Source organism: Caretta caretta, chromosome 18 (assembly GCF_965140235.1).
Source record: "Caretta caretta isolate rCarCar2 chromosome 18, rCarCar1.hap1, whole genome shotgun sequence".
NCBI lineage: Eukaryota > Metazoa > Chordata > Testudines > Cheloniidae > Caretta > Caretta caretta.
This window is the reverse complement of record NC_134223.1, coordinates 15,629,002-15,655,466: the sequence shown is the minus strand read 5'-3', so window position 1 is coordinate 15,655,466 and position 26,465 is coordinate 15,629,002. Positions and strand designations below refer to the sequence as shown.

Genomic DNA, 26,465 nt, shown 5'->3' with positions numbered 1-26,465 from the left:
GTGGGTACTCAGCACCTTTAAAAATCAGGTCATTGCTTTAGGCTCCTAAATATGGATGTAATATGGAAAGGGAGGTGCTGACCTCGCTTGGTTAGGTTTAAAAGCCAGTCACTAGCGAACTTGACTGCAAACAGCTAGCAGCTAACAGCGGAGATCAGCATTTCTGTGGCAGTTTGGGTTGTCCCCCATTTCTTTTTTTCTAGGAATAAGATCTAGGAAAGGAAGGCGATGGCTACTGAGGCAGCACTAGAAGTGACCTGAGGAGGGGAGAAGACAAAGAAGACGGTCAGATACAGAAGCTGCAGGATGTACTTCATCCTTGAGTGGATATCTGTGGGAAGCTACTTATGCATGAAATTCGCTTGACAGAGCTCATGGCAGAGAAGATCCAAGGATTAGAGGTGCCCCTGGAGATGATGGAATTCAGACAAGGATTCCTATAATGCAGGAGAGGAGAGAGCAGGTGACACAGACAACTCGAGACGTGCGGACACCTGCTGAACAAAAGGACCTGGAGTGTGAAATGCCAGAAGAGGAGGGTGATCCATGGAAGGACATGACTATGAGAACAAGGCAGAGGAAGAGAACCCTAGTGGTGCTTGAGTAACAGGTTTGCTGCACTGGGGTGTGAGAAGGAGAAACAGGCAGACAATGGGGTGGTGAGGAAGGAAAGAAGGGAAGCCAGTCCCTGCGGAAGAAAGTAAGAGATGATAGAGATAGCCAAGGACCAGAGCCTAAGGAAAAATGAGAATGATGTACAGGGAACTGCAAGAATGGACATAAAACAGATTCACACCAACACCAGAAAGAGACAGATCTATGTTCATGGCAGATAAATTCAAACTAGAAGAGATTCAGAGAAAAGCTACTAGGATGATCAGAGGAATGGAGGGCCTATCTTATGAGAGACAACTGGACGAGCTTGGCTTGTTTGGCCTAGCCAAAAGAAGGAGATATGATTACTGTGACTCAAGGATGCTCTTGATACCAACTGGCACAGGGCACGGGCACAGGGATCCCATGGGTTCATCAAAAGGGATGGTGTAGTTCTCTACTGGAAGCCTGTGTTGCACTGGTCATCCTAATCATCGTGAGATGTATGGACAGAGAATATGTGAGGAAGTGTGTATATATACTAAAAACATGTTTGCTAGGGCTGTAGGTAAAAGCAGGTCAGTGAAAGGTAGCGTGTCTTGAGACAAACTTCTCCCTGGTGGACCACAGGGTAGCGCGTGTCACACAATACAATGTATTACCACGCTGAGTCAAATGCTGTTGAAGTGCTGGCGGAGGCTTCAGAAGGAAAGTAGCAGGAAGAGGTAAACAGGGTGGGTGGGAGTACCCTATTTTAAGGTGACCATCAAAGGTTTGTTCTAGTATAGTTGGGGGAGCAGAAAGAAACCCTGGGCTCCTTCCAGGAAGACAAGCTGCCAGCAGGCTTGATTTTGTGAAAAGGGGATCTCGATCCATCTGGTGAAAATACTGGGGAAAGGACTCGGGATAAGCTATTTTGTAGGGGACAGGGGAATGCCTTGTTATTGTTAGTTAAGTTTAGGCTCTAGGAAGTATGGTATGATTTTGTTTTTGTGTAACCATTTGTGGCCAATATTCTTACTCACGATCACTTGAATCTCTGTTTTTAATAATAAATGTATTCTTGTTTTCTCTCTCTCTCTATATATATATATATACATATCTAAGTGTATTGTGCTCAGTAAAGTGGGGCTCCTGACTTGAATTTTGCAAGCTAGGTTACACTGTTCCTTTGGGAATAATAGATCTGAGAGTTCTGGGAGTCTTCAGTGGACCAGAGGCTGCTTGCTCCAGAGGAATGCTCGGAGGACTGAGGTCGGTGTGTGCTTATTGCTAACCTGCAGAGAGAGAGCGTGAGGCCAGTGGAAGCCTGGAAGGGAGTGCTTGTGTTGCGAGAGGCTGGTGGTTTCAGGGAGCCAATCCACAGTTAGCACGGGGGACCCCTGGGAAGTGACCCAATTACTCTCTTTAAATACATCAAGGAGGAGAGGGGAAGGGTAAACACCAGGGAGGGAGAAGAGCTATTTAAGCTAAAGGACAATGTTAGGACAGGAACAAATGGTGATAAACTGGCCCTGAACCAGGTCAGGCTGGGAATTAGAAGGTTTCTAACCATCCGAGGAGTGAGGTCCTGGGACAGCCTCCCAATAGGAGCTGTGAGGCAAACAACTTAATTAGTTTTGAGAGAGATCTGGACAAATTTTTGAGTGGGATTGTGTGATGGGGTTCCTTGTGAGGGTGTGGGGCAGGGCTGGGCAGCCCTTGGGGTCGCTTCTGATTTACATCTAAAAGCTCATGCATAGGACTTCAGCCAGCCACCTGCAGGGGTCAGGAAGGGATTCCCTCAGCTCCCCAATGTATCCCGGTTTTCTTTTTATCAATCTCCTTCCTTGGAAGCATATAGGATGGCCATGGCCGGAGAGGGGACATTGGCTGGGGAGGGCTAGGCCTCTGACATGACACCGAGGACTCTCTCTCTCTCAGACTCTTGGCTGGCTGGTGGTCACTCACATGCTCAGGGTCTAGCTGATCACCATATGTAGGGCCGGGAAGGAATTTGCCCCCAACTCAGATTGGCAGTGACCGTGTGGGGCGGGGGGGTTTCAGCTTCCTCTGCAGCATGTGGGTGTGGGTCACTAGTCAGGATTATCCAGGTATATCACACTTGATTATTTCCGGGCTACTTCAGGGGCCTCAGGTACTGGTGCACCTCCATCTCCCCTAATCTCTGCCTGTGGAACATACTGGTCTAGTCTCCTCTGGGCTCTGATACTTTGTTCTCATTCTGGGTGCTGGGTTTCATGTGCGGGTGTTGGAAGCCCGTGCTATACGGGAGGTCAGCCTAGGTAACTGAGTGGTTCCATCTGGCCTTAAACGATATGACTCTATAACATGAATGCTCCCTTCTGCACAAGGCTTGGGCTGATGGGTTTTAGTCATCCTATTTACACAATACCTTAGGTTATTTCTCTCTCCAAGAAGCAGCAGCCAATAAATAAAGTGATCAAACCAGGAAGGATTTCTCCCCCAGGAGTCTGATCAACTGGGATTATATCCAGGAGGTTCCAACAGGCCATCGGGAACAGCAGCTAATCTGTGCACAAATGAATGAGTCCAGCCAGGGACCATACCCCACAGGGTAGGTTCAGATCGAGGACTCACAATTCAATCTTCTCAGTCTGAAGGGGTTTGGATTCAAGTTGTTTCTGGTCCATCTCTAGTTTTGCCAATGGTGGGCTCCTTCCTCCAGCATCCTTAGCCATCAGTTTGGCCCCTGTAGTCAGCGCTGTCACTGGGCGCTAGCCTTTTCCATAGGCTCCGTAGTTCTAAGGGTGCAGTGATTTCTTTGGTACCATTGGTGGTGGCTGGACAGTCACAGTGTCGAGGTTTTGCTCAGGCTGGAACAGATTGATGTCAGCAGATTAATACCCTAACACAGCAATGCTGCTGGAAAGACTTTAAGCGCTTTTAAGATTTTAAGCATTCAGAAAAGGTGCAGCCTGTCTCAGTCCAAGTTCTCAAGGGGCTTAGAGCTTTTCTACTGTTAAAATCTTGCAGCCCAGTTCACCATCACCCTTTTGTGAACCCCAAGTATGGTGCAGAGGCAGCCGAATGTTCAGTATGTGCCATGTGTCTCCCTTTGTGCATGATCCACAGAGCATATGACTCTACAAACAGTGACTAACTAGCGGTCTCTGCCCTTTAGGTCAAGCTGTAGCGGCTTATGCTTTCTGCAGGGGAGGTGGGGAGTTCAAACCCCCAGGATCATTATATGTGATACACACTTACATTCTGATTAGGAAAAAGTATTGAGGTCCCCCATGATGAACCCTTTAGGTGGGAGGATGAGTTCCAAGGGAACTGAATGGTCACTCTGAGTGCTAACTGGTTTTGAATCATGGAGGACCCTTATTGGGGGTGGGGAGAGAAGAAGGAGTAGGAGGCAGATAAGCAGTTGTGCATAAGGTTGGGAAAGTCCCAGGTTTGAAAAGCAGCAGCCACACCGGCCACAGAGCAAAGAAGGTGTATGGGGGTCATGTCTGACGAGGACCTTTTGTAGGTAGAAGAGGCATTTTTCGTAATCTTCAGCGGTGGAGCAGGCGACCAGGATCGGTTCCATCAGGCTTCCTGCCAAGAGAACAGTGAGGCATGTGGGAACGTTTTGGTGCAGGAATAGTCCACGTGTCCTTCTTCTTGGCCCATGTGTTATCAGCATACACTGGGAGAGGGCACAGGTATTCTAGCTGTGTGTCAGCAGGCAAAGAGTTAACCCCCCCCACCAACCTGCTCAGACCTCTCACAGGTGTACAGGGTGGAGTAATGAGGCAGGGCCAGAGCAGATGGGCCAATCAGGGAACACAGAAGACCATAAAAGCCTGATAGCCAGCAGCAAGGGAAGTGCATTGGGGTGGGGGAGTGCTCCGGCCTGGGTTGGGTGAAGCCTGAGCCGAGGGGTGTGGACGGGAAAGGAGGCTAATTTTATGTAGCTAGAGTCTCTTGTAGTAGAGAAGAGGCAAGGCTCAGCTAATGACTAGGAAGAGGATTCTTCAGTGAGGCTGCTGGACCCAGACGGAGCCTGTAGCCCCATTAGCTAAACAGCCTGTCCAGCCTAGTGTCCTCACCTGGGGCCACCTTACTACAGGCCTGGACTAAACAGTTACGGACGGGACAGCTGACTCCATGGCAATGCAAAAATCCTCACGGCACAATCAGTTCTCACACCCCTCACCACGATCGTCAATCCCTGGCGTACCTGTGATTTCAAATTCCAGTCTCCCCAGGACAGCAGATTTCTCCTTTGCCTGGATCCCAGCGAGTGGGAGTTTTCCCTTCAAAGAGATAAGGAAAGAGGAAATGCCGGCAGCGTATAGGCACAGGGTAGCATCCCTCTACATGAGCCCTCTAACGATGTTCATGGTGTACTATGTTAGAGAAGCTGCTAGTATCCAGTAGGAGCGGCAGGCTATATCTAGCTAGGCTTCGCATGTTTGTGTCCATTTAGCAAATATGGATATTTAGGACCCAGCCCTGGCCTGTGGTTTCTTCTTGTTATTTTTGTTGCATCCAGAGCAGAAGCTGCAGCAATGTTCTTATGATTGCAGCTCCTTGGAAAGCAACTGCTTCTGTTTCTGCAGCACTGTTGCTGCGGTGTCGGTCCCAGGGTATTAGACGAGGTGGGTGAGAAGTTGGTCCAATAAAAGATATTGGCTCACCTACCTTGTCCTGCTCCGTTTCTGTTACTCAGCAGTACAGATGCCAACCCATGTGGCGACTGCTTTGAAGTTTAGGAGCTGAAGTTACCTTTTGCCTCCTGGGGGTTAGCTCTGAGCTAGGGCAGAAATGGAGATCAGAGGCCATTTGATACACCACCACGCTGATTTTTAAGGATTCTAACAGAGGCTTACTAGGAATTGCCAAGTCCTGGAGTCAGAGAAGAGGTGGGGGAAACGAGAAGGCGTGTGAAGTCACCGCGTGCATCTCCTCAGACTAGGATTGCCCAGTCTAGTATTAAATATCCCAAGCATGGTGGTTTCCACATCTGGGAGAAGATTCCCTCATTGTTAGGACATGTTTTCTGATATTCACTTCAAGTTTTCCTTAGCTCAGCTTCATCCCATAACTCCTCGTTATTCCTCCCTGGGCCACCCTAATCAACCCCTCTGCTTCCAACACCTGTAGGGTGGTTCTTGGATTCCCCTCTTAGCTCTCATTTAGCAATGCGCTACAGGCTCAGTAAAATTCTTCCAAAGTCAATCCTCCCCCCCCCCCCCTTCATTATTTACCTTATACGCAATGCCGGTTCTCTCTCTGTCTACGGAGAGGAAAACCAGATCTTCTGGAAACAGTACCAGCAGCCTCTCTTCAAAGTCCTGCAGAGAGAGGTACGTAGCACAGCTTGGAGACAGTGAAGTCACTAACTTGTGCTTAATAGGGCAGTCTTAGCTTGAAGGCAGAATGTGTAGTGATGTAAAATGGGTGTGGAGAGAGACCCTTGGGCCTGGTCTACGCTATGAGTTTATGTCGTAGTGTAGACATGGCCTAAATCACAGGGTCACTTTCAAGCATTCATTCATCCTAATCACACACCTCACAGCAGGTATTTTCCTTTTGTTTGCCATAGCTACAAAATATAAAATATTGGCAGGTCATCTGTCATGGAATGGTAGGCTGCATTTATTGCACTGGATAGCTCAGTGGTTTGAGCATTGGCCTGCTAAACCCAGGGTTGTGAGTTCAATCTTTGAGGGGGCCATTTAAGGATTTGGGGCAAAAATTGGGGATTGGTCCTGCTTTGAGCAGGGGGTTGAACTAGATGACCTCCTGAGGTCTCTTCTAACCCTGATATTCTATGATTATACTGACAGGTTTCAGAGGAACAGCCGTGTTAGTCTGTATTCGCAAAAAGAAAAGGAGTACTTGTGGCACCTTAGAGACTAACCAATTTATTTGAGCATGAGCTTTCGTGAGCCACAGCTCACTTCATCAGATGTTGGTACACATCTGATGAAGTGAGCTGTGGCTCACGAAAGCTCATGCTCAAATAAATTGGTTAGTCTCTAAGGTGCCACAAGTACTCCTTTTCTTTTTATGATTATACTGTTCAGCCACTAGGTGGCATGATGTGCAAAATACCTTATTAAAGCTAGCCTTAGCCATACCTGGCAGAGCATTAAAGGATTTTATGATGAACACATCTGGTGTGTATCCGCAAGCTCTGTAGCCAGTCCATATCTGGGACAGAAATACATGACAACATCCTCTACAGTATATATGATAGAGAATACACAAGTGTCATATCCATACAGCTAAGGGTAGCCTAGAATTCCTCCTTACCAGTAAGGGGTTAAGAAGCTCAAATAACCTGGTTGGCACCTGACCAAAAGGACCAATGGGGAAAGAAGATACTTTCAAATCTTGCGGAGGGGGGAGGCTCTGTTTTGTGTGTTCTCTTGGGAAGCAGAGAAGCATCAGGTCAGAAAACTCCTTCTCCTATAAACCATCCTAAAAGTCTCTCATATTACAAAAATTGTAAGTAAAAGCCAGGCAAGGCGTGTTAGATTATCTTTTGTTCTGCTTGTGAATTTTTCCTTTGCCAGAGGGAGGTTTACTCCTGTTTTTTGTAACTTTGAAACTAAGCCTAGAGGAAGTTCTGCTGTGTTTTTGAATCTTTTGTTACCCTGTAAAGTTATTTTCCATCCTGATTTTACAGAGGTGATTTTTACCTTTTTTTAAAATAAAATCCTTCTTTTAAGAATCTGACTGATTTCTCTATTGTCCGAAGACCCAGGGGTTTGGGTCTGTGATCACTTTGTAACCAATTGGTTAGGATATTATTCTCAAGCCTCCCCAGGAAAGGGGGTGTAAGGGCTTGGGGGGATATTTTGAGAGAATAGGAACTCCAAGTGGTCCTTTCCCTGATCCTTTGTTAAATCACTTGGTGGTGGCAGAGTACCCTCCAAGGGCAAAGAATTTGTGCCTTGGGAAAGTTTTAACCTAAGCTGGTAGAAATAAGCTTAGGGGGTCTTTCATCTGGGTCCCCACATCTGTACCCTAGAGTTCAGAGGGGGGAGGGAATCCTAACAACAAGGCATTTAAATGCTTATGAAACTGACCAGTTTAGAATCTGTGTTGTCATTTCCTCCGTCACAGATAGCTGCATATAAATGCAGTGTGTCTGTGTGTTTGTGTAGGTATGCACCTAACACTACATCACAGTATTTGGTACCTTACGAGGGATATTTTACATATACATAAATCATCTATGCTTGTCTCTTTGGTACTGTGGGATCCTTTTTCACTAGCCTATTTGGCTGACATTTGCTTTCCTTTAGATTGCTTATGGAATAATGTTGCACAAGCCAAAGTCATTGATGATTCATTTAGGGTTTCCCAGCCCATGAGAATTCTTGAGATTTAGAAAAGTTCTGCCATTTTAAATTGGGAAGAAACATTGTAATCTCAAAATTTCTTGTGAACCAACAAACAGTGACAAAATTCCAGTTTGGGTTAATTTTGTTTTGACCATTTTGAAATGTTTTATTTTAATTTTCACATTTCCACCCTTCTAAATTTTTTTTTACTCTAAATTTACTAAAATTTTGAAATGAAAAAGTCATCTAGCCTCAAAAACCCCCAACACTTCTCATTTCAGAAATGTATGTTTCTCAAACAGTTTTGGTTTTGAGGTATCGGCATTTTATGATGAAAAACTGGTAGGCTGAAAAATTCCTGACCAGCTGTAGTTTCCATATGCACTCATCTAGCTAGGACCCCAGGCTATCTTAGTCCAGTGACTCCATGTGAACCCAAGCTCCAGTTGCTTCCAGTCCTTCTAAGGTGATCCACATGTTCTAGAGCAATAGATGCTGTACATTACCCCCATGCTGGCATAAGCCACCTGCACCATGGCCAGGTAGTGTATCCGTCCTAGGTGCTGGATGGGTTTCCCTTCCCACTTCAGAATGGTGGTGTAAACCAGATGCTTCATCAGCTTCCTTTTCTTCCACTGCTCATCACATGGAACCTTTCCGAGACAGATCAGAATGCAACACAGAAGGGAATAAAAATAGAAGTGTTAGCAGCTTGAAGGTGTTAGATGAATGTTGCACTTGTTATGGCATTAGCATAGGACTTAAGAGAGCTGAGCTCGAGTCCCTTCTCTGCCCCAGACTTCCTGTGTGACCTTGGGCAAGTCACGCAGCCACTCTGTGTCTCAGTTTCCCATCTGTGAAACGGGGATATTAGCACTGCTTTGCCTCACCGGGATGTTGTGAGGCTAAAGATATTACAGATTGTGAAGTGCTTAGATACTACAGGAATGGGGTCCATATGGATAAATTTGCATCTGAAGCTAAACTTCCCCCAGGTTTGGGAGGGGACATTTCGTGTGATGTGAGGTTCTGTTTTGGGCCAGTTATAGAAATGGGCCTGATCCAAATGAGAATTTTCCCAAAAATTCAAAGCGCTTTGGGCCTGGAGTTCTGATGCAGGCCTGTCTCTAAATGGCATAAGAATAAGCCTGAACACCCCTCCCTCGTTGGGAGATTCGAGAAAAAGATTTAGTCAAAACCTTTCCCACCAACCAACCACCCTGGCCCAGTCTTTCCCCATCCCTGAGATTTTACACACTCCAGGTTGTTCAGTCCCCTGTGCAGTCTGTAAGCCCTACTGCACAGCTACGTTTTAGCACATAGGAGCAGTGGGGACAATCAAGTGGTGCCTTGGTCTTGCTGCACTGGTGTGGAGTGGGCCTTTCTCTGAAAGGGAGACTTAGTGATGGACAGGTTGGGTTGCTGGAAGGGGGATGAGCTGGTAAGGGAGTTACACATTTGTTAGGTGGGCTTACCCCATATCACACAATAAAGGTCTAATCTATATCTAGTGGATCATTGATTAGCAAAGAATATTAAGATCTGAACATCCTGTTGTTGTATTTTGGGGGTGTTTAGGGAAAATAAGGAAAGTCCCTGTCACCGTAATAGGACTGCTAGGTTTGTTATTGCTTAAAAAGGGGAATAAGATCTAAGAACTTGGTGTGAGCAGTGGGTTTGTCGGCTTTCCTTGGGTTTGTGAGGTAACCTGTGGGCCTGGTTGAACAGGTCCTGAAACATCCTCACACTAAGTGGGTGCTTGGAAGAAGAGGACCCTTATTTGAACCTTCAGGTGATCAGGCTCGAGAGAGGAGTGAGGGACTAGGCTGGTCTGGGCTTACCTGAACTTTTCCTAATTAGAAACATGAAGACAGAATTTGAAGGGGAGGACTGGATGAAAAGCCTTAAGAATATTCACTGCGTTAAAATATGTCACCCCGCAGTAGCATCCAAATGCATGACTCTTCTCAACTTCAGTGTACGCCTGTCCTCTGGTAGCACTTCATGGCATTGTGTTGTGTCTTATGAGGCTCTGTATGGTACAGGCCAGTAGACACTTCAGACCAAATCTTCCTTTTTGGGACAGTAACTAATGGGAAGGTTGAATGTCTGGGCTGACTAACTATTTCCCTGTGGTCAGTCAGTCACAGCCCCCTTCTGTGCCTCAGAAAACCAGTCGTTCTGCTGAATGTGTCTCAGCCAGTTAGAAAAACTAAATGCCAGTGGTATGAAAGTTCATAGTGTGTTTAGCAAGACTTGCTCTCCACAGCCTATGATGGATGTGTGGTGTCCTCAGGGTGTACACTGGCTTGGAGGAAGGGGTCACATCTCCCTCTAGAGTCTGCCCCCAGCCACTAAAACAGGTTGTTAATTGTCAGTTCAGATAGCACAGGGTTGCGCTTGGGGTGGCAGGGCTCACTGCAGCTGATAGGCCTGGGGTCTATCGCTCTGGTATTTTGTTTCCGGCCTCGGTGTGTCATACCCCCACCTGGGAGTGCACAGAGGACTTCAGTCTCTCCGCACTCAGGAGCCACTAACATTTCTTGCCCCCATCCCATTCACTCCGCATCTACTCTGGGCTCTACCCACCACCTCTAGCAGGGCAGCCTCACCAGGAAAGGAATGATATTGCTGGGGTGGGCTGGACAGTGAGCATTTGCCATCTTGATGTGCCTCTGGATGCTGAGAACCCAGATGTGGAATTCAGCTGGACTCAGGCATGAGATGATCCTGGATTCTATCATGGGCCCTATGGAAGGAAACACACAGCTCTGGCATGCCAGGAAGAAGACAGAACTGCCTCCGAGTCTGATGGGTGAATTCCTCCCAACACCCCAAGACTTCACAAGCTGGTAGCCAGCCTTGCAGACACCTCCTTTGGGACCAGTTCTATTCCGGATGCTGAGACAAGCTCATCCCCGTCTTGTGGTCCATGATGGTGGGTTCTGGGCTAGTCCCCATCAGAACTAGACAATTGTCCTGCTCAGCTTGAAAAGACACTGGCCTCTAACAGGTGGGCTCAGCACTTTGAGGGAGCAGATTCAGGAGGATCTATCATTTAGGGTGACTTTAGCACAAGGGTCACAGTTAACAGTGAAGCTTTGCTGGCTTGAGAATCAGTGGCTGCTGCATTTACATGTGAAGACTGGGAATTTCAATGCCCCTAGCCCTGCCTGGGCCTTAGCCCCATTGCATATGGTCAGCATGGGCTCCCCTGTTCACAGGAATAGGGATGAGGTGGTGCCTGGAATGAACACAGAGGAACAAGGGGCCCTCTTTCCCTGGTCATCACAAGAGGATCTTCCATCTGTTTAAGCCTTTCACGGGCGTCTAGAGAGAAGGCTTACCAGTCATTTCAAACATGCAGCCAGTGTCACTCGGCACATCCCTCACACTCATCCCCGCGAGCGGAAGCAGGCCCTGCAGCAATGGGGAATTACTGTTAGAAAGCAATCATTGTGACTCCCTCCTCTCCGCCCTCTCTCAGTCACACACTCTCCCATAACACTAGACTCTACTTCCCCCACATTCAGTGTTTCCCTGCCTCCTGAAAGCTGGTCCCTTACTTCAGAAAAATTAAATGCCACTTGGGCCCAGCTCTTTCAAGGGAGGCAGCATCACCTAGCTGCTAGAGCACTGGACTGGAACTCAGGAGACATGGGTTCGATTTCTGGCTCTGCCGGTGGCCTTGGGCAAGTCATTGCTCTGCTCTGTGCCTCAGTTTCCCCATCTGTAAAATGGAGATAATGATACTGATGTCCTTTGAACAGGATCTGTGGATGAACTCTAGCTCTGCTTTGAGATCTAGGGATGGAAAGTGACTCGAAGAGTGGGTATTGCTATTATTCAACACTACCATGTGGTGTTAAAGGGCTCCCCATGCTAATTCATATGCCTACTGTGCGCCTCCCCCCCATCACCCTGCCAGGTTGGCACACCCCAAGCTTTGGGCAATATGCCCTACTCTTTGATTTGGCTGCTGTAACTCATAATTCTATACATCTGTGATTCCTTCTCTCCCTTCTGTTGTCTGTTCCCTCATCATCATGACCTGCTGATGGTCAGTCCTGGACTCCCTCTGATTTCCTCTGCTTTGAAGTCCCACAGATTGGGACACTCCTTTTGTAGCTAGAGAGTTTTCTAGTTGAGCCCCTGTTCTGATATTTAGTTACTGTATTTGTGCCACAGACGTTCAGCAAAGGGATAGCTTGGTGCCTTGATGGATGAAGCCCAGTGCTCCAACGAACAGGGGCTCTACACTGTACAAAGGGAACCCGGTGTTTTACCTGGTAGATAAACATCTTCTTCATGTGATCCACTGATAGAATCAACAGCTGGAAGGGGAACAGCACAATGTACTGTTCAGACATCTCCTGTGGAAATAAGGTTTTATTATCATCATTGTCCTAAAATGTTAAGACAAATTTAAAATAAAATATGATCGAGATTAAATTTCCCCAAGCTCCTTGCTTTACCCGTTCTGCATCACTGCAGTATTTCATATATCTATACGTGCTCCCAGTTCCAATAGGTCAGATTGTTTAAGGGCCGTAGAAGGGAGCTATGAGTTGTGCTGTGTAATGTAGCAGATGGCCCAGGGTGAGCCAAAAGTGAAGCAACTTGCTCCTATGAATACATTGCCATTCTATAGCACCTTTCCTCTGAGGATCTCAAACATGAATGAATTAAGCACAACGCTGCTGTGAGACAAGGAGTTTAGATATTATTTTTCCCCTTTTTAGCTGCCTCTGTCCGCCTTAACTTCCCTGAGAGCTCCCGTGTAGACATGACCTGAGATATCAGGCTGGCTTTTTTCAGCTGGAATTCATTCAGTTGTGATCCCATGCAGATCTTACAGAGAGACAATTTATTTGTCATGTTATTGGAGACAATAACAAGGGAGAAACCCTACAGTTGGTCTGGAAATGTTTTTTTATTCCTGAAACAATGAAATCCAAAGTCTTTTTTTTTTTTTGTGCCAGAAAACTAGATAAAAAACATATATATTTTTTGATTTTTCATTAAAACATCTCAAAATTCTTTGAACATGGATATTTCCTTTTAAACAAACAAAATGTCATCAACACAACATTTTGAATGAAAAATGTCAACCAGTTCTAAGAAGCTTATATGAGACCTGTCCACCTTTAGCTGACCTTGGTGGAAAAAGCTGAATTTTTTACCTTTCGCTAGCAGTCCCAAATTCCCTCCTAGCAAAGTATGGCTCCAATTCTGCAGTAGGGTTTATAGATTCCAAAACCAGAAGGGACTATGGTGATCATGTAGTCTGACCTCATGTATGAAACAGGACAGAGAACTTCCCCAAAATAAGTCCCAGAGTGTATCCTTTAGAAAAACATCCAATCTTGATTTAAAGATGGTCAGTGATGGAGAATCCACCATGACCATTGGTAAATTATTCCAGTGGTTAATAACCCTCGCTGTTAAAAATGTACCTTATTTTCTGTCAGAATTTGTCTAGCTACAACTTCCAGACATTGGATTGTGTTATAACTTTGTCTGCTAGATTGAAGAGCTCGTGATTAAATATTTGTTCCCCATGTAGGTACTTATAGATTGTCATCAAGTCACCCCTTAACCTTCTCTTTTTTAAGATAAATAGATTGAGCTCTTTGAGTTTGTCACTATAAGGCAAGTTTTCTAGTCCTTTACTCATTCTCATGGCTCTTCTCTGAACCCTCTCCTATTTATCATCATCCTTCTTGAATTGTAGTCACCAAAACGGGACACAGGATTCCAGCAACAGTCGCACCAGTGCCAAATATAGAGGTGAAATAACCTCTTTTCTCTTACTTGAGATTCCCCTGCTTAGGCATCCCAGGATCCCATTAGCTCTTTTGGCCACAGCATTGCATTGGAAGTTCATGTTCAGTTGACTATCCACCATGACACCTAAATCTTTTTCAGAGTCACTGCTGCTCAGGATAGAGTCCCCCATTCTGTAAGTATGGCCGACATTCTTTGTTTCCAGATATATATATTTATATTTAGCCATATTAAAATGCATATTATTTGCTGGCCCCACTTTACCATGTGATCTGGATCACTCTAAATCAGTGACCTGTGCTCTTCATTTTTTACCACTTCCCCAATTTTTGTGTCATCTGCATACTATATCAGTGATAATTTTATGTTTTATTCCAGGTCACTGATAAATAATGATAAATAGCGTAGGGCCAAGAACCTAGCCCTGTGGGTCCCCACTAAAAACAGACCTGCACAATGACAATTCCCCATTTATAATTACATTTTCAGATCTATCAGTTAGTCAGTTTTTAATCCATTTAATGTGGGCCATGTTAATTTTATATGGTTCTAGATTTTTAATCACAAGGTCTTGCAGTACAAGGTCAAATGCCTTGCAGGAGTCTAAGTATATTACATCAACATAATACTTTCATCAACCAAACTTGTAAGCTTATAAAAAAAAAAAAAGATATCAAGTTAATTTGACAGGATCTGTTTTCCACAATAACATGATAGCAGATCCTGTTGTGGGCCCGAGGACCAAATTACCCCAGTCTTTCTCCTCCTACCATTTAAAAATACATTGCTTTCCCCTCCCTTCCCCCTGTGCATTTGGGAAATCCCTTGCTAAAGAGACAGAAGGTGCAGATAGGATGAGATGGTTACCTCCATGTGACAGCTGCGCATAAGAACCAGCGAGGACCATACTATTTCCCCAAGAGAGTGGATGCTCCTCCCTTCCCAGCCAGTGATGGGCTGTGTGAATAGGAAGTTCCTTAGTTCCTCCTGTGTTCTCCCCCACAACACTTCTGCCTGGAAGCAAAAACAATATCTCTTTATTAGCCTGGTGGGAAGTATCCTGAAACACATATGGAAACTTCAGGTGGAACCCATGGAATCTAGGTGCAAACTCTTTGACGTTGCTCAGGTGTTTGGATGTAAGGTTCAGAGCAGAAGGGATGGTCTTGGATTGAACTGAGACTCAGGAGACCTGGATTCAGCTCCCAGCACCTGCCATTCATCTACCGTGAGATGTCTCTGTGTACAATGGGGTGAAGAGCATTGTGAGGTGCTCCTGGGAACAGCGCCCAGCATCTGACCCTGTCTGTGGCCTCTAGGAGCTACCCTGACACAAATCATAATGGCGTTAGACTCACCTGTGGATTCAGCTCTCTGATCCTCCCCTGAAAATCTTCCTCTTCAGCTAGCCTCAGGTTCTATAAGAAACAATGTGTGGATTCGTATGACTGTAAAACTGGAGGGGAAAAGTCTTCCCCACACCCTGAGATAGTGAGAACCGTTCATCGCTGTTTGGGGCTCAGGGCTTATCCATGTAATGGTGTCAGGCACCTTACTGGAGTGGAAAAGCCTAAGTGGTGATGATGACACCATGCCCCCTTGAAATAAACAGGCCCGGACTCTCCTACCTGACTCTAGGTGTGACTCTTGGCTTGTGAGATTCTGCTTATACTCACACCTCCTGTCTCTGTCGTGGTCACGGGGTCCCTGAGATGGAGGGAGCCTTCACTCTGAGGTTCTGAAATGGACCATTTTCTGTCGTGGGAGAGGAAGGGATGGGAAACGGAAGATGAATAGGAGAGGTTCCTTTATTCACTTATCCTATGGGGTTTCGCTAGGTTGTGACACGGACAGGACCGTTAATGTCATGTTCAGGCAGGAGACTCAGTTCTGACATGGGCATTTCAGCTTTTAACTGCTTGATTGCTAGGAGTATTCCAGCGGGCTCTAGCTGGAAGGTAACCTCTGTGTATCCAGCAAGGCCACCTGGCCCCTTCCGAACGCCCAGATTCAAAGACACGCTGCCTACCTGCTGCCACCTATTTCCAGCAGCTCCATCTCATCCTGGCATGCCCCTGCCGACGCAGCTCGCCGGGCGCTCATGCTACAGCACCCCATCTCTTCTCACCAGCTCCCCCAGGCCAGCCACCTGCCCTCAGCCGCTTCAGCCCCCGGGGTCAAGTCCGAAATCGCAGGCTGACGTGCCGACCTTGTCCCTAACAAACGGTCCGTAAGCATGAGGAGACAGCGCAGATGGCGGGAGGAGAGAGGGCCGTGCCCATCCGCTTACTTACTCATTAAGAATATGCTTGGGGTAGAGGCAGCAGCATCTGAGATGTAAAAGTGTTTCCTGTTGGTCTGAAAACCTTTCCTCTCCCATCCCCCAGCGTCACAGCTTCCGGCTAAAGAAATTGAGGGGGGAGATAAGCAAATGTGACAGTTTGACTGTAAAACCCAACCAAAATAAAGGATGAAAGCAACCTTTAATACACAGCCGGAGGATGCCGAGCGCAGCAGCCCCAGCAGCGTGGCAAGCCTGGGGGTACAACTAGGAATCACGTGATGAAAGGGAGGATCTGGGGACAATTTCCAACTAGCGAGGCTGTGGCAGGGTGCTAGGAACCAACAACTGAGCCAACTGCTCACGTAAACACCAATTATTCCCCGACCACCACCCGCCCGCCCAGGTGGCCCTGACTATGCCTAATTAGTGCATCAGAATGGGCTGGGGGAGGACTAAAGAACTAATTAGCCCACTAGCGCGGAGGGTAGAAGAAGGCATGGGAAGGAGGTGCTGGCAAACAGAGGCAGAACCAAGATGGATCTCTGGGTGGAGAGATCTCTTCCCTCTCCTCTCCTCAGCAAAGGGCTGAAGAGCAACTGGTACAGTTGATGTATGGATGAGTAAGGTGGTGGGACGAGCCACGTAAGTAAATTCTAGGGCGGGTGCTTAGCCATGGAAGGGCTCTGAACAGTCTGTGTAGACAGCGCAGACGATGGGAATGGGACATTGCTCTGCCACAGGGCTTGGTATGGAAGCGTCTCCCTAGAGGAGTGTGGGAGACTATTTGAAACTGGACTGAGAATGGGGCTGTGCAGGGCCAGGGTGGGTGGGGAAGATGGGCCTGAATATTGGCCCTTTTCCTCTTTGTATTTCTGGGATTCTATACAAGGAAGGGTTTGGTTTTATTTGAATGCTGGCCAGTCAGATAGTGACTCTCCTAGTACCTGAGGGATAGGTGGGCAATGCAAGAGGGGGCTCTTTCAAGACAGTGAAGGGAGAGGAAGAGGAAAGGGAAAGAGGAGCTGCTGAAGGAAGGGGGAAAAGGAGAGAGAATCATAGAAGATTTGGGTTGGACAAAACCTCAGGAGGTCATCTAGTCCAACCCCCTGCTCAAAGCAGGACCAGCCCCAACTAAATCATCCCAGCCAGGGCTTTGTCAATCTGGGCCTTAATAACCTCGAAGGATGGAGATTCCACCACCTCCCTAGGTAGAGATGGGAACTGAACTGACTTGATCCTTGTCCTCCCTCTTGGGATACTGAGGATGAGCCATTGGGCTCAGGGTTCTAAGCAGGGTTCTAAGCAGAGCTGTGAAGTTCTTACCCAAATCTGAACATCCTCAATGCTCAGGAGTGCGAGGATCTGGGATTTGGTTTGGCCCATTTTAGAGGCAGAGAGTCAGCTGTAAAATTTGGACCTGGATCTGAATGTCCCCAAAGTTTGGGGGATCTTAGGAGAGGAGCTGGGTTTTGGTCAGGGTTCACTGGCAGTCGGAGCAGTAATCTACTTTGTTAGATGTACCTCATGTCCTGCATCTCATGGACATGAAAGGGTTAACACATATGGGGGGTGGTTTTGGTTTTTTTTAATGCACAGGCACAAACAGAACTGAAAGGGCTGGAAGCAGCTGTGGAGGGCTGTCTAGTGATGCTCTGAGGTGGTGTCACCATCCCACAGAGCAGCAAACTGTATGTCTGACTCCTCCCCACTCTCTGAAAACAGCACCCGGTGCTCGCTGCTGAGTTTCATAACACTTCCTGCATGAGAAATGTTCCCCTGCGGCTGACTGGAGCGTCAAGCGTCACTTGGGGGGCCAAGGGTGCACACAGTCCCTTTATAACAGCCTTATGCCAGAGAAACTGAAGAACCCTGCAGTGTACAGTGACATTGCTGCAGTATGTGGAATCAGGACTGCTCTGATTTGCATTAATTAGCCCAGTGGTATTCACTGGGGAAGATCAGTCTATACTCAGCCCTCACCGCCAGCAAAACTGAGAGTTTGGTTCCAGATCAAGGCTGGGGTGAAGGTTGGGAACTGAAGGAGGTGAAATCTCATGAGCTGAAGCCATGTGAGCTGGTTGGTTTTAGCAAGATTTCTGCCATCTTGGGCCAAAATCTCATGGGAAAAGCCTCTTCTTCCAAGAGTTTGGCTTCATCCAAATCAGAACCAGAAGGCAGGTTGCTTCTGGTTTAGGATCCAACCTTGGATGGGGATCTCCAAATCCAATAGCCCTCAGTCTCTACATTCAAAGGAGCTCAGGTCCCCAGTTTTAGGTGTTTTGCCTACCTCTATCCCCCAGTGTAAGTGATCTGTGGCCATAACCCATCAGGGATTTTCAAGCAATAAAACCATCAGCAACCAAAGTGACACATTCCTCCATGATGTAACTCCATTGAGTTCTATGGAAACACACCAGAGAGGAATTTAGCTCAAGATATTTGATTTGGGCCAGGCCAGTTATCAGCAGAAAAAAAATCCTTGGTCCAGGGGAAATGAATGTTTGCATTAGCCCTGGCCCCCACTGCAAGGCCCTTGCTACTCAGGGGGGCCGTACGAGCCTTTCTTTAGGTCCACCAGTGGGTCCGGTACTGTAGACCAGCTGTGGGTGTTTTAACCACAGTGGCTCAGAGCAGGCCCAGGCAAGAAGGTCACTGCTGGCACCTTGTCCATACTAGTGATTTAAGCACCGCTGGAGAGGCAGGCTGGCTCTGGAATAGCCAGGGAAGCTCATGCCGCAACCTCTGAGATGTCTGATGGTTCTAAAGACAGACGGCTGCCTCAGCTCAGCTGGAGCTAGCAGAGCACTGGCTTTCCGCGTCTGGCTTCACCATGCTCAGAAAAGAATGAGGGCTGCAAACAGTGGTTGGTTTGTATGGGGCGGGAGAAGCCAAGGAAATTCCCTCCCTCTGCGTGAGCACCTTGCAAGACTCACTGCCACCAGCTCGGAGAGGAGAACACAAAGGGTGGGTCCTGTGCCCTCTGCCGATGACACGAGGGGCTTACCTGTGATTTACTGGGGATGTGCTGGGATTGGAGGGAGCCACACATGGCGGTTGGGAAAGTGCAGGGTCTGGTAATGGGATCACTTTATGCTCACACAGATCCGGGGATGTGCCCTGGAAGGGAAATTATTGAGTGCTGAGAGCCAGGGAAGAGGAGGCTCACGAGCCCTGAATGACACGCTATGGTAGGATGAGATGATCAGGAACAACCTGGGACATTAGGTCTCCTTTGCCCTCCAGCCTCGCACATCATTTGGAACGATTCCTGCTCTGGCCAGGGCTATGCGGGTGGGGTGGTGAAGGTGTTTTTTACACGGTGATAGGGAGGCATCACATCTCTATAAAATGGGGGCTTACTGCACGCGAAGCACGTATGTGGGGGAAGGGGCGTTGTGCGGCTCTGTTCAGGTTCATACGATGCTATTTAAGTAGGATTATTAAATGCATACAGGCAGGATTTTACACACTAGCCCGCTCATGTTTCAATGCAAACAGGAATGCTGTTCGGAAGTCCTGCCTTCGAGCTGCTATGGTTCCAAGCATCATGGAGGTGACTCACTTGGAACTAGTTTGTTGCGTGGGGACCTCCCGCTGACCCTTCTGCAGAGCAAAAAGGGGCTTGGAAAAGACCACACCTCTGAGTGGTCAGAGCTGGAGGACCTGTGCCTCGTTCCCTGCCACTGTGTGGTGTCCAGAGAAGAGGGTGGCTCCTTGTAGCTGGGGGAGAGGCTGAACAAAGTGCAGCAAGATAGAGGGAATGATTCATCCCAGGCGGAAGTGGCGTGTACCACTACAGAAAGTATTATGCCATTGACCATCTCTCCGCAGACCATGCAAGAGAGGGCTGGGAAATCTCACTCGTTTAACTGACAGAAGAACATAAGAAAGGCCAGACTGGGTCAGACCAATGGTCCATCTAGCCCAGTATCCTGTCTCCTGACAGTGGCCAATGCAAGGTGGCCCAGAGGGAATGAACAGAACAGGGAATCACCAAGTGATCCATCCCCTGTTGCCCATGCCCAGCTGGCAAACAGAGGCTAGGGACACCAGACCTCTATACCAGTGGTTCTCAACCCGCAGCCTGTGGGCCACTTGCGGCCCAAACAGCATATAGCTGCGGCCCATGTGACATCCTCAGGGCCATGCAGGTAGTATAGATATTGTGTCGATGTGGCCTGACTAAACACAGAGTGCTGCATCTGCAGCCCACAATGGTAAATAGGTTGAGACCCATGGCTCTATACGATCATGCGAATAGAATTGTGAATAATAGATCCCTAGCACATGAGTGCATGGTGCATAAACAATAACACGTGCGCATATATCTGGAATAAGACATGATTAGGAGTGCACATTACATACATAATTGCACAGGACACACAATGGCATACGTGGGTATAACTGAGTCTGCTCAGCTGCCATTAAAAGAAACACTCTGGAAGAGGACATCACACTCTGTGGTTTCAGTCTCATTCCATAGATTTACAGGATAAGGCTATGATTTAAAAAAACAAAAAGCAAAGTGCAATGGTCTTTCTAAATTGACAGCTGTGTGCAGGAGGAGGGGAGTGAACTGGATTGATGGTGGCGGGGGGGTGTTACATTGGTGGTCAGTAGCCAGTGTATTGCACAATCATCTCTCTCTTTCTTCTAAAATAACAAAATAGCTTTTAAAAGTCAGTGACCGTTTCCAAAAAATGCTTAGATACGTCACAGATACATAGAATGTGTTTTTTTTTATGTTCCTCATGGGAAAGCATCATGTATTCAACACACAGTGATCTCAGTCTAAGACCCGCGATGGGACACCTTTTTCTGATCGTCTGGAGGTGGCTCGGTGCACTGGGATGCAGCCGCTGCTTTGCTGTCATTGATCAATGGTGTTTCCTGGGCTGTGGGGTGGATCGGGGGTTGGTAGAGTGACTTGGAGTGGCCTTCCCAGCAAGGCAGGCCACCTGAGACCTTGGAGTGGAGGTGCAGAAAGACCATCTGGGAGCTGGTGAAGGCCAGGTCTTCTTTAGGGGATGTGGGAGATTTAATCCCAAAGGTCTGCTGTAACCACATGCCATAGGCGGTCTCTTTTGAAGCAGCAGCTGTGGGAACAATAGTGCTGGCCATGTCCTTCTCTGAGCCATCGTCTGTGCTGAGCTTTGCCAGGCTACCTTCCTCTGAGACTACCACAGGCTTGATAATGTACTGGCTGCAAGCACTGCTCACCTGGCCGCTTTGGACTGTGGGTTTGAAAGGATGGCAGGCGTAGGCGCTGCGTATATCAGTGTTCTGCACCTGGGGCATATTTAAGACAGTTTTCTGGGAAACCTTCTGAGGAGTGGAGATGGTGTTTTCTCCAGGACCACTTGGTTTCTTTGGAGGCTTCTCTGATGCTTTGGGAGGATGCCGAGCGAGGTGGCTGGTGCTTTCCGTCAGTGACCTTTGGTTCCTAGAGATACCCAGGGCGTTCCTGGTCTTTGAGGGTCTCAGTCCAGCTTCAGACGTACCCCCATTATGGAGCAGCACAAAATGACACTGTGTCTGCAAAGGCAAAATCCTCTGGCCTTTCAAGCTCTTGTTGAAAATCTCAAGAGCCAAATCTGTGACAGAAAACATAGTCATGACATGGCTAAACACCTCTACACACGCACACAGAGAGAAGACATAATCATAACATGGCTAAACACCTCTACACACGCACACAGAGAGAAGACATAATCATAACATGGCTAAACACCTCTACACACGCACATGCATCCCAAACTACACTGCACACCACACAAACCACAGCTAAGTCACCCAAAGGACACACAGTCAGGACATGACTAACTACCCCAGCATAACACCCTCTACACACAACAGTATATCTATGAAAGGAAGCACAGTCAGGACACTACTAACCCATCTTGCACAAACACACGCACTTCCCATGTTACACACCAGACTGCAGAAAACATCTATAATGCTGTCTGTATAAAGTTGATTTGTCATGTGCAAATTGCACGTGTGTGTGTGTGCAAATAGCTCACACAGGCAGCAAAGTGTTCGCTCAGCATGCATAAATGTACGCTGAGAACAGAAGGGTGCTGCAGTGGCTAGAATGCTAGCGCGGGCTGTGGGAGACTCAGCTTTAATTCCTGCTCTGTCACAAACCTCTTGTGCAACTCACAAGTTCCTCTGTGCCTCAGTCCCCCATCTGTGAAAGGGGGACAATAGCATTGCCCTACCTTACAGGGCTGCTGTGAGGATAAATACATTAAAGATACAATGCTAATGGGAGCCATATAAATGCCCAAGTCAGATAGACTGTGCATGCATGTTGCTAATTCCTGTGCCTGCAAAAGAATGCATGTGAAAGCTGCACTTGCAGGAACGTACGGGTACAATTTGAAGGACTGTTTATAAAAACGTAGCCCACACATTTTACATAAAAGTAAGCGAAAACATCTTCAGAAACATGTTCTGCCCTGAATGAGCAGGTGGCTACAAACAGCAATATTCCTAAGCAGTCTCGGTTAGGGTAGGATTTTCAAAAGCACAAGTCCCACTGAAAGTCAATAGGACTAAGTCCCATAAGTGCTTTTGAGAGTCCCAGCCTTTGTGCACAAAGGGGCCCACACCAGTTTTGCCAGCAGGTCTGTCCATTGATTGCAATGGGCATTAGACCCCATCCAGAGTTTGAGATCCATGAAAACCCTTATGCAAAGAGACCCTGACTTGACTCCTATTCTGTATAATGCCCAAAGCCATGTTGTTGTGCCTTTGCTCCAGGTGGACATGTCTCATGGAGAGCATTGGGGAAGCTTAGGCCTGGATTGCTGGGCTCTTTACTTACCCAGAGTCCCATTGACCACAGTGGGGATGATGTCCTGCAGCACTGCACAGTTGGTGTGCAACGCAGGGTTTGCGTTCATCTCCAGGAGCCAGACCTAAAAAGAGATGAGCATAGACAAGAGCCTGAAAGCTACATTTATTCCCCCACAGTTTGCGCTGATGCTGATTCATGAGCGTGAGAATAGGCGGCATGAATTCAAGTCAACACATTCCAAAACATAAGCAAGGGGCTAACCAGGTCTCCGGTCTAACTGTGATCTGACTAGCGCTGTGCAAAACTTTCATAACGAGACCTGCAGTCAGGTGACGGTTCACCAAGCTTGTGGTTTCATTAAAAAACAGATACTTGTGAGGTTTGCTGAAATTCATGAATCTGTCATAAGATTTAAGAGGTAGCCATTTGCAGGGCTTATCTACACCAGCTTTACTGAGCTTACTAAGTTAGTGAAACCCTACATATTATTTTGTACTCTTTATATTAACTATCTACATATACATGAGTATCTATACCTGGGTCTTTTTTATATAGTGCTTCCATAACATCTGTCAAATGAGTTTGGAATGAACCTGTGGCAAAGTTGTGTGGGGTAGTTAGGGGTGAAGCTTTGACAAGCCTGATTTCAAGTGAGCCTGAGATCAAGTTTAAGCCCAGTGAGGGGTTGGTTTCAAATGGACCCAGGGCCTTGATTCCAGGGCTTGAGTTCTGAGCAAGACTAGGGCCAAGTTTCGGTTTCAGCTGAAAACCACGTGAAACATTGACTTTGCATGTCTGGGTTAAATTCAGCTTAGTTTCCTTTGACTTGTCAGGCTCTTTCAAAGCCAAGGGTGCAAGTAAGACACAGCAGTGGTGAAACCAGAGCAAACGCTCACACAAATCTTTACAAAACAAAGCAACTGAGTTGTGCACGGTTCTATTAAAACCCCAACAAATGTAAAGCCCAGTGAGCTAAACCCCTCTATTCAGCCTCTGCTTCCAGCACAGGTTCTCCAACTCATGCTGAGAACTTGCCGGGAGATTCAGAGCATTCAGCCATTTGCGGGGAGGCAGAAAAGGGTGCTTACGCACGTCGTTTTCCTAGGACTGACTAGTGCTCTGTTGTTGAAATGCTGTGGAGAAAGAGCCCATCATTAGAAGCAGCCAGTGTGTCTTCCTCAATAAGTGTTCCTGCCTTCCCCTAGAAATAAATCACTTGAATTAGGCAGGGTTGATGCCATAATTTTACATTCACCTCTCCCCCTCTTTTACTGAGAGGAAAAATAAAACTCTGAATTCTCAGTTTGTTCTGGAAAATGAAAAGACACAAAAGGGGCTTTGAAATGTGGATTGTCTCCTTCAGAAGAGTAGAAACGAAAGCAAAGCCAGCTCTCATTGAAATGGAAATGTTTTACCGGTACCACAAGAGGGCACTGAAACTCCATTGATAGCTTCTGGCAAATATTTTTTCCCATCTTTGAAAACTTTGCTCAGCGCCCCCCAAATACAAGATCATAAGATTTTGTACTGACAGATGAACCTTTACAGGGGGGGAGGGATAGCTCAGTGGTTTGAGCACTGGCCTGCTAAACCCAGGGTTGTGAGTTCAATCCTGGAGGGGGCCATTTAGGGATGGGGCAAAAATTGGGGATTGGTCCTGCTTTGAGCAGGGGGTTGGACTAGATGACCTTCTGAGGTCCCTTCCAACCCCGATAGTCTATCATTCTATGAAATGTCTGGATTAGTTTCTTGTTTCCCTTTCATGCTTTCAAGTGAAACAGACAAACAGAAGGAGCAAAGCTGTCCATGCTACCTATCTTATATGGCCCGCATCAGTATAGCTCAGTGGTTCTCAACCTGTGGGCTGCTTGTGGCCCAATCAGCACACAGCTGCGGCCCATGTGACATCCTCAGGGCCATACAGGCAGTATATATATTGTGTGGATGCGGCCCACCTAACACAGAGAGAGCTGCCTGTATGACCCACAATGGAAAATAAGTTGAGAACCACTGGTATAGCTTCTGAGTCTCTCATATGTTTTCAATGTATTCATCCTCACAACAACCCTGTGATGTAGGGACGTACTTTTATTCCCACTTTGCAGATGGACAGAGAGACAAAGTGACTTGCCCAAGGTCAGGCAGGAAACCAAACCTCTACAGATCAGTGAATTGAACCCTGGGCTCCTGAGTCCATAACCACTGGACCATCCCTCCTCTCCTGGCTTTTTAACCTATGAAAGGTGGCTGATAAACTGCAAGCTCCTCAAGGCTGGGCCCATGCCTTCATTCGTTCTTTAAATGGCACTAGATACAGTCAGCATTTGACAAATGACCTTTTATTATCAGCTACTTAATCTTTTTTCTGTTCTGTTCGGGTTCATATACAGCTCTCATCATTGTAGCCTCTGAGCGCCTGTGGCTAGAATTTGTTCCGTGTTACTTTGCAGATAACAGCTACCAAAGGACCCGAGTCTGTGTTCCTTCTGCACCCACAACTCCTACTGCTTCAGGGGTCTGAGCTTTGGGGCTCAGAAGAAATGCAAGTTTGGGTGAGAGTTTGATTCTTTTCCCTAAGAATTATGACCTTGCGAAGTGATGTCCCATAAACTGTGTGGTCCTTTGTGCACTGCTTAATTGTAGCAGCTGGCCAAGTGGAAAGTAAAGATTTATTTGGGGGTCTCTGAAAATAATAGGGGATAGTGCTGGTGTCCCATCTCCCAGTGGACTCTAATATTCAAGCCCACATGGAATTTATTGCTGGGCATGTAATTACGGCTGCATTTGATGCACCTGTTCGCAACCTATGATATACATGGGTTTGTTCTCACGCACACCAGGTGTCACACTCTACTGACTTCAGTGGAAATACTCCTGCTCTTCGCCAGCGCCAGTGAGATCCAAACCAGGCCTCCGTTATTTGTCCCATAGCTTTAAGACCTTTGAGATGTATAGAACTGGAGCGAAAGCTGCATTATTCCCTTTTGTTTTGTTCTAATGGTGCCTCAACTTAGCTTGTTCATAAGAAAAGCCAGGTGGGGTCTGAGTGCTTGGCCAGAATCCATGAGTTTCTGAGTTCTGCCTCTCTCTGAAACTGGTTTTCTTTGTGGTTCTGGACAACTCATTTAGGGCCAGTTTTGCAAAGGGATTTTTAGGGGCCTAAAGATGTAAATAGGTGCCTAGTGGGCTTTTCAAATGCACCTAAGCAACGTAGGCGCCTAATTCCCATTGAAATCGATGTGAGCTAGCGCTAGGTGCTCTTGAGAATCCCATTAGACGCCTAGCTGCATTGTCAGGGGCCTACACACCCTTGGCCTCTCGGGGACAGATTTTCAAAAAAGCTCAGCTTGCATTTAGCCACCTAAATAAGGGTCAGATGTTCAGATGCACTCGGCCCCCAACAGGCCCCACCTCCACTGAGATTTTCAAACGGGCCTAGCACCCCCGGTGCTCAGCTTGTTTGAAAATCTGGGTATTTGTTTTGGTGCCTGGATGGGTGGTGGGTGGGAAGGGGGTGTTTGTTAGTTTAACTTTCTGACTTCTGTGTCTGTTTCCTTATGTACAAAATAGGAACACTGCAACTTACCAGCCTAGGAAGGGTGTTGTGAAGATGAATTAGTTAATGTTGATACAGTGCCTTGAAGATCTAAAGAGCTATTTAATCCTATGAACTGCAGAAGAAGCAAAA

The 26,465-nt window shown here is 47.1% G+C and overlaps 2 protein-coding genes across 6 annotated transcripts in view; both read right to left on the bottom strand.

Moving 5' to 3' along the window:
- Positions 1-2,950: 2,950 nt before the first annotated feature.
- LOC125624522 (putative pleckstrin homology domain-containing family N member 1) lies at positions 2,951-16,012 on the bottom strand. The gene is made up of 12 exons (XM_075121058.1): positions 15,721-16,012; positions 15,368-15,446; positions 15,050-15,109; positions 14,559-14,705; positions 12,191-12,277; positions 11,252-11,324; positions 10,517-10,653; positions 8,411-8,557; positions 5,817-5,903; positions 4,787-4,862; positions 4,085-4,161; positions 2,951-3,431 (listed from the first exon to the last, which is right to left on the bottom strand). The coding sequence occupies exons 1-12, from the start codon at positions 15,807-15,809 to the stop codon at positions 3,360-3,362; spliced, it is 1,131 nt and encodes a 376-aa protein (XP_074977159.1). The 5' UTR covers positions 15,810-16,012; the 3' UTR covers positions 2,951-3,359.
- Positions 16,013-20,323: 4,311 nt separating this feature from the next.
- The window catches only part of TTLL10 (tubulin tyrosine ligase like 10), a 165,165-nt gene continuing 159,023 nt past the window's right edge, over positions 20,324-26,465 (bottom strand). For all 5 annotated transcript variants that reach the window (XM_075121039.1, XM_075121040.1, XM_048825116.2 and 2 more), the window contains 2 exons: positions 22,805-22,898; positions 20,324-21,569 (listed from right to left, as the gene is read on the bottom strand). In XM_075121039.1, coding sequence (XP_074977140.1) covers positions 20,767-21,569; positions 22,805-22,898 — 897 coding nt within the window. In that variant the 3' untranslated portion in view covers positions 20,324-20,766. The remainder of the gene's footprint in view (positions 21,570-22,804; positions 22,899-26,465) is intronic.

Excerpts from the sequence above, each read along its gene's own strand:
- LOC125624522 (XM_075121058.1), bottom strand. The coding sequence starts at position 15,809 with ATGGGGTGCTGTAGCATGAGCGCCCGGCGAGCTGCGTCGGCAGGGGCA. Across the intron at positions 4,162-4,786 it reads ACTGGAATTTGAAATCACAG|GAAGCCTGATGGAACCGATC; the intron begins GTACGCCAGGGA and ends TTCTCTTGGCAG. Across the intron at positions 3,432-4,084 it reads GCCTCTTCTACCTACAAAAG|CCTGAGCAAAACCTCGACAC; the intron begins GTCCTCGTCAGA and ends AATCTGTTCCAG.